Consider the following 7,888-nt stretch of genomic DNA (forward strand, 5'->3'; position numbering starts at 1 on the left):
TGTCTGTTGATGGTTGGGGGAGACGTCTGGGGGTGGACATACGAGCTGTCCTACGGCTGGTGCGGCCCCGTCCAGGGCGCTCGTAACGTCGGCGCACCTGGTTGACCAACTCCATCACTCCCACGCTATCCAGAGGGCTAAACTGGGTCAATTCTCGGGTGGTAGTGATTTCCCATTCCCCGCCATCGTTCCGCTCGGTAAGGAGCAGCAGCCGGTATCTCATTCCCGGCAAGGTGGCAAAGATCATCCCGCTCGTCGACATTATGTTTTCCAAAGCTTAAAATCATCTAAACGTTACTGGGTCACCAGTGAAGCGATGATGATGATGATGGTGAAGATTTAAAGTGCAGACTGCCCAGCAGGGGCACTGCTGGTCGACCCTCGGATCCCCTGGAAACGGGGACAGGTCTTCTTGAAGATCCGGGGATGGTAAGGTCCTCCAGAAGGTAGTAGATGGGTCCTTATCCTCTTCCTAGAGTCGATCGCCCACGGATCCCCCACAGTACAGTCGGGGGAAGGGCTTCTTGAAGGTAGCTTGTTATTCTTCATCTGTGGTCGATCGACCCTCGGATCTCCCTCAGTAAAATCGGGGAGACGGTCTTCTTGAAGACTGTGTTTAGGAGGCGGCAAAGGAGGTACGGAGGGAGCACCCCATCGGATCCAGTGCAGAAACCCACCAGCTCTGTGATTGAATTTTTCTAAATAATTTAGATAGTCGCCTAGATTTCCTTAGTTACTGGCCGAAAGCAGAAGGATAGTTGTGTGAATGCAAATGTATTTATGGCCGAAAGTGTTTAACGTGGAGTTGACAAGGCTCGCACGTCCATGACTCTATGAGAAAGCCATAGAAGACGCGTTAGACCACTGTCTTTAATAGATAGTTGGCCTCTTGCACCGATGCGTTATTGTATAAAGATTTACTTGATGAATTTAAGTGTATGTGTGTCTAATTTAAACTATAATACAGAGAGCTTTATACCCTATTAAGGAGCATACGCTTATTGATAATACAGGGAATAGGATTCTGAATCCTATATTTAATCCAGGATATGCCTGGATATATTAAAATAGTTTAATAGGCCTAAATGGGAAGTTTAATATTAAAGACTTAGAGATTTTGTGTTTGAGTGTTGGCTGTAATTTGTGTTATTTTAAGGAAAAACATGTATGTTAGTATTATTGGTTGGGGTTTTTTGGGGGGTGGGTGTTTTTTTTTGGGGGGGGGGGGTTGTTGGGTTGTTGTTTTTTTTTGGGGGGGGGTGTTTTTAACATTATATAAAAGGAATTAGTTGAGGAGGGTATGTTATTTGGGTAAAGGTATAAGCATAAACTGCCAAGGGTAAGTGATATGTTTATGGTATGTTTTGGTGTATAAATTTTAATGGCGGTGGGCATGTGTTATAGCCGGGAAACTACAGTTAGCAGAAGTGACTGATACCTGCAGTAGCCCTTAAAGGTTAAAATGTATAACTGTCAGCCACTCCCGTCACCAGAGGTGTTACTTCAGGAGTGTCAGACAGTTGATGGTGTAAGTAAATGAGTAAGGATGGGCGTGTATTGAGTATGTATGGATGTGACGCAGCGTGTTAATGAGACATTTGACACCGGCCCAGGGTTAAGCCCCGGACCACTGCCAGCAGACAACTTCTGACCTGACATAGTGCCAACGCCACAGAAACCGCTACGATGATAGAGAATAATGAGAATGAGGGAAGATGCCACCAAAGGCAAGTGGTCGAATCCTACCCCAACTGTGGCATCTCTACAATAAGATAGGGAGTTCGAGCCAAAAGCAATTAGTAGAACTTAGATATTGAGTATGGATGGATGTGATGCAGCGTATCCATGAGGCAATTGGCACCGGCACAAGGTTAAGCCCCGGGCCACTGTCAGCAGACAAATTCTGACCTGACATAGTGCCAACGCCACACAAACCGCTACGATGAAAGAGGATGAGAGAAGATGCAGCCAAAAACAAATGGTTGAATCCTACCCCAACTGGGGCATCTCTGCAATAAGATACGGAGTTCGAGCCAAGAGCAATTAGTCACACTTAGATGTAGTTAGTATATCCTGTGGATGTGATAAAGTTTAATATTGCTGGTACGATGGTGTTAATGTTGCAGGCGGATATGGTTAGCAGAGTGTGAAGGTCAAAGGTAGTGACTCCTGCTGCATGTAGTGTTTGTATGAGGTTTGTTCTGTAGTGGTTGTGAAGTGGACAGTGTAAAAGGTAATGGGCGATTGTTTCTGGGACCTGGCAGTGTGTACATTTGTTGTTTGTGTGCCTGGTGTACTGACCTAAATCGCCCAATAGATTGGTTGTTCCTACCCTCAAGCGTGTGATGATTTTGTCATAGTGTATGTTAGAGTGATATTTGAGAGGTTTTGAGCATGGGTTGGATTTGATTTTAGATATGAGTTTGGTGTTTGAGTTTAGCTGTTGTTTGTAGATGCCAATTATAGCGCGATGTATGGAGCTGTAAATTTCTCTGACCCCTAGCGATATGTCATATGTAACAATGTTATGACCTAGTGATTGTTTTGCAGTGTTGTCGACAGTCTCGTTTCCTTGAATGCCGACATGTGAAGGTATCCACTGGAATAGGATGTGTTGGTTATATTGTGTGGAGTGATGCAAGAGGGTGAGGATAGTGTTGAGAAGATCTGGCCTACTAGTTTGAAATGATTGTAGTGTTTGTAGTGCAATAAGGGAGTAACTGAGAATTACCGTTCTCCGATATCCCTTATTGTGAATGTATTTGAGTGCAGCAATTAGGGCGACCATCTCCGTCGAGTAGACATAGATGTTGTCCGTGCATATATACCCCTCCTCTATGGGACCGCTGGGGTCGTAGATGACTGCACCCGTTTTGCCTGTGGTGGGTTCTTTACTTCCATCAGTGTAGATTTTTTGGAAGCCTTGGTAGTGTATGTCTATGTGTTGCAGTGCAATTGCTTTGATTTGTAATGGGTTACTGTGCTTTTTGGTGATTGCACTGCCGATATTGGTGCAAACTGTAGGAGGAGGTAAAGTCCATGGAGCCATTGGTAGCAATTGTTTGGTTGGTGTTTGCATACTTCCATATTTGGTAACCAAATGGTCCATTTCTCTTATCCTCGCCCCACATTTCGCTGGATTTGATGTCAGTGTATGCGTATGTATGTGGTGCTGGCAATAATGTATTTGTAGGATTTGTTTTGTCAGAGAAGACCCTAACCCAGTACCTTATAGAAAGTTATAGTCTGCGTAGATTAAGTGGTAGTTCTCCCGATTCCAGTAGGACTGTGTTTTTGTCTGTTTTGTGGTGAGCTCTAAGTGCAATTCGGAGTGCCGACTCTTGGATCCTGTCCAGACTTTGAAGATAGGTCTTGTAACCTGAGTTATAAGCCTGGCATCCGTAGTCAAGTGTAGATCTAAGAAGAGATTTGTATAGCATTAGAAGAATTTGTTTGTCAGCACCGAATTTTGTGCCTGAAACACAACGCATAAGATTTAGTATTTTGCAGCATTTAATTTTGAGTTTTTCGACGTGAGCTTTGAATGTCATATGTTCGTCGAAGATGACTCCCAGAAAGGTTACTTGTGATTCTGCCTTGATGGGTTGATTTCTTAGGTAGAGTTTTAGCTGGGATTTGTAGTTAGTGTGCCTTGGATTAGTTTTGCCAAATAAGATTGCGACAGTTTTATGTTGCGATAGCTTGAAACACCACTGGATGGACCAGTTTGAAATTGAGTCTAGAGTGCTTTGCAAGCTAATGTTGATGATTTTAATAGAGCGACTTGTGTGGTGAATTTGCGTGTCATCTGCAAACTGGGAGAGATCAGCCACTTGGTATGGTTGTTTATGGTGTTGTATTGTGGATGATAAGTCGTTGATCATGATATTGAAAAGTGTAGGACTGATAACAGAACCCTGTGGTGTACCATTGTCCAAGGTGTGCGGATCCGAATTGGACTGGTTTACAGTGACCTGTATTTTCCTGTCTTTGAGGAATGACCTGATGAAGCAGAGTGTGTTGCCAGTGATGTGGAACTGATGACGAAGCTTATATATAAGTCCATCATGCCAGACCAGATCGAAGGCTTTAGAGATGTCGATGAAGACCGCTCCTGTGTATTGACTGTTTGCCATTCCTGTTAGTACTTTGGTTTCCAGCTGGACAAGATTGTTTATTGTACTGCGACCTGGGCGGAATCCACTCTGTGCAGGGTCGAGTTTGCTTTGTTTATTTAGAAACCATCTCAACCTGGTGTTGAGCATTTTTTCGAAAGTTTTGCACAAGTGTGAGGTTAGTGATATTGGTCTCTAGGAATCAGGAACATGGTGATTCTTGCCTGATTTAGGTATTGGAATGACTATGGCATTTCTCCAACATGTTGGAAATTGGTTTTTTTATAAATAGTTGATTGTAGAAATGAAGTATAATGTTCGTGAAATTTGGAGGGAGGTGTTTTAGGATGAGGTATGTAATGTTGTCCCCTCCTAGTGCAGTGTTTTTGTTATGTGTGAGAGCTTGCCTGAGTTCGTGCAATGCAAATGGTAGATTGAGTGTTTTGCCAGTGAGTTTGCTGTTCTTGGAAGATGACATGTTTTGTGTGTTTACATGCTCTGTTGTATTCTGTCTTGGAGATGTGTCCCTGCTGGAATTCCTTAAAGGCTTTCCTGCTAGCTTTCCTGGCTTGAGTGCAGTTGTCTGTCCAACCAGGGTTAATTGGCCTGGTGACTGTTTTACCTGACGTCCTGGGTATGGAGTGTTCAGCTGCTTGAAAAATAGCCTTGTTGATATTGTCTAGATATTTATCTATGTTGTTATCTGCAATTTGATCAACTTGAATTGCACTAAGTATATGGGCAAATTTGGCCCAGTTGGCTTTAGCGTAGACCCAAGATTTTGGTAATGTAATGGTTTCCATGTATGGAGTAAGGGAAAAGTTAGAGATGATGGGGAGATGATCTGATCCACAGGGGTCTTGTATAACTATCCAATCGGACGTGGCCGATATGGTGTGTGGTACGATGGTTACATCCAATGCTGTGGTGTTACCAGTATTTGGATCAATCCCAGTAGGGGATCCATCGTTAAGTATGACTAAGTTTTGATCATCTACCCACTGGATGACGTCCTCTCCTGCTTTGTCCTTTTTGTTGGCTCCCAGGACTGGGTGATGTATGTTGAAATCTCCCAAGTAGATTGTGTTTGTAGGGAAGGTTTGAGAAAGACGTGCAAATGCAGCTTGAAGATGTTGAGTATCCTGAGGCGGTATGTATATGTTTAAGATATTAATGAAACCTGTATTGAGTTTAATTTGAGTGCCGACCACTTCAACTGGACCTAAGTCATAGTTGATTTGTACTTTGTGGTAAGCTATAGTGTTAGATATGAAGGTGATTAGCCCACCGCCTTGTCGATGAGGTCTGTCTTGTCGTATAGTGTCATACCCTGGCACGCTCGGTGACTTGTGGTGTGTCTGCAACCACGTCTCCTGTACACATATGACTGAAGGATACCTTTCTTGAATTAGTTGCTTGAGTTGACCAATGTTGGTCCGAAGACCTCGAGCATTCCATTGTAAGACACTGAATCCGTCCATAGTCAAGTCTGGATTATGTTTGGTGTGTAACTACAAGTGTGAGACCATTATCTCCTTTGATGGTGTATCATCTAGCAAGGAGAGGTCGAATTCATCTAGCTGCTCACATAATTGTGAGCTAGACAAGATGACCTGTTTATGACAGGGAGATGACGTGTCATCTTCTGTGCCAGGAGATCGACCCCTCTTCTTGCCTGGTGTTGGTGACACCGTTTGTGCAGATAGTGGTTTTTGGGGTGTGGGTTTTGTGTTTGTTTGTTTATTTGTTGTGTTTGTTTGTGTGTGTGATTTGGCTGTGTTATGTTTAGGCCCAGAGTTTGCCCCAGTTGTGGAGGGTTGAGATTTTTTGGAGGGAGCTTTAAGCAAGCCTCCAAAAATATTTGCGACATTAGATCGCATTTTGTCTGCCGCAGCAACTGCTTTGGCAGGTTGCAACTCGGAAAGACCTACTTCCACAAGTTGTATGATCTTTGTCACTAGTTCACCCAAGGGAACAGTAATATTTGTTTGGTCATGTGTTTGGACCGGTTTTTGTGGCTGGTTAACAATCTTGCTGGTGTTCCAGGATTGTTTTAGGCAGTCTGCATATGACTTGCCTTCCTGCACGTGCAGGGTCATTGCCAACGAGTGGACTTTGAAGTAAGGGCAACCTTTGTAATAAGCAGAATGGTTGCCCTTGCAGTTTGGACAAGATTTTTTGTCATTGGTATATGACTTGGAGTCATGTTCGCCTCCACATTTAGGGCAGGACAAGGCTTTATTATGCCCGTGCGATAACCGTGGCATTTGTTGCACATTGTTGGTTGCGGGATGTACGTTGTAGGTTTTTGTGTTTTAAGTATTGTATGTTTAATGTATGATGACACTTTCTCATCACACGCGAGCTTGGCTTTGTTTTTATTGCCAGACTTTAAGAGTCTAACAATTGTTAAGATGCTTGCCTCAGGGTAAGCTTTGTTTAGTTGATCCCTGATGATCTTTAGATTTTGGGTTTTAAGAACCCCGTATATTTCGATACATTTGTATCGATGTTGCTGGCCTATGGCCACTTTGTATTGTCCACCAACATGGAAACTCCCAGGGAGTTTGTCAAGGATGGACGTTAGGTGGGCAATACAACCCACTTTTACCCAAAGACCCCCACTTACCGAGAGGGGTCCCGTGATGGAACGGTGAATCCCATGTGTCTTAAGGAATTCCTTAAGTTTGGGATTTATTTCGGGACCGACCGGCTTGTGGTCGGTCCGCGTGATGTTTACCTGGTATTTCATAATACCAGGTAGCAAGTAACAAGTAATTTAACGCTTTCTAATAACACAAGAGACAATACAAAAGCACTCAATATACAATATACATACGATATACCAGGACACACAAAGGATACACAGGATACACAGGAAACACTGAACACTGAGCACTAGCCACTAGCCACTGTTATGGATTTAAAGCTGTGAACTGCAACTCAACCTCCTGGACTGACAGTGAAGCGAACTGGCGAGAACGTCGTTATATGAGAAGAGAGCGCGGACCTCCTCGAAAACATCCCTCGGTTCGGAGACGAAGCCAAGATGGCGACCGACAAAATGGCGGATTTGTGCTTTCGAGAGGAGAGTTTTTTCTCATTTACTTTTTCTAGACATGCGATAGATTTAAGTTGAGGATTCTATCTCATAGATTCTGAGACGGTGAATCCATCAAAACTATTTTTATGCTGCTGAGCTTCGGGGATATCCAAAGATCAAAGAGTTCGAGTCGGGGTGAAATCCACTTTCACAGCCACTTAAAGTATTTATTTCTCGGACATGTACACCTATAAAAATGATGAATAACCTGTATACAATAGAAAACACCCTATTCTACCTGATTTTCAATCCACTTTTAGGATTTTTCTCCTGAGAAATAAAATAAACCCTTCCTCTGAGAGACTCAACAAACACAATCTACGTTTTTAAACAATTTTTTTATTCATGTCACTTACAATTTTTAAAAAAAGTTTTTCTAAGATAAGTTTTAAAATGTTCTCAACAGTCTGAATTCTTCTTTGGAATCGATATCGATCGGCGGCTACAGTCATCCAGATACTTTTTCGGTCTTCTGCGGGTAACTGATACACTTCATTGTTGTCCAGATTAAAGGTTACGCATTTTCTCGTATTTTGATGTACATGTCGTGAAGATACTGCACTCGGAGGGTCTCGATCTCGGGTGTGTGGTTTGGCATTGTTCTCTTTAATTCATCCCCTATTAAATGAATCAAGACCGATGTGCGGATACGGTTTTCGATTAGATGGCT

At 43.1% G+C, this 7,888-nt stretch overlaps 1 protein-coding gene across 1 annotated transcript; it reads right to left on the reverse strand.

Annotated features, from left to right (window-relative positions):
• Nucleotides 1–4,504: 4,504 nt before the first annotated feature.
• Nucleotides 4,505–5,596, reverse strand: LOC125679964 (uncharacterized). Its single transcript, XM_048919416.2, has one exon. The coding sequence runs from the start codon at nucleotides 5,594–5,596 to the stop codon at nucleotides 4,505–4,507; it is 1,092 nt and encodes a 363-aa protein (XP_048775373.2).
• Nucleotides 5,597–7,888: the final 2,292 nt, after the last annotated feature.

Source organism: Ostrea edulis, chromosome 2 (assembly GCF_947568905.1).
Source record: "Ostrea edulis chromosome 2, xbOstEdul1.1, whole genome shotgun sequence".
Lineage (NCBI taxonomy): Eukaryota > Metazoa > Mollusca > Bivalvia > Ostreida > Ostreidae > Ostrea > Ostrea edulis.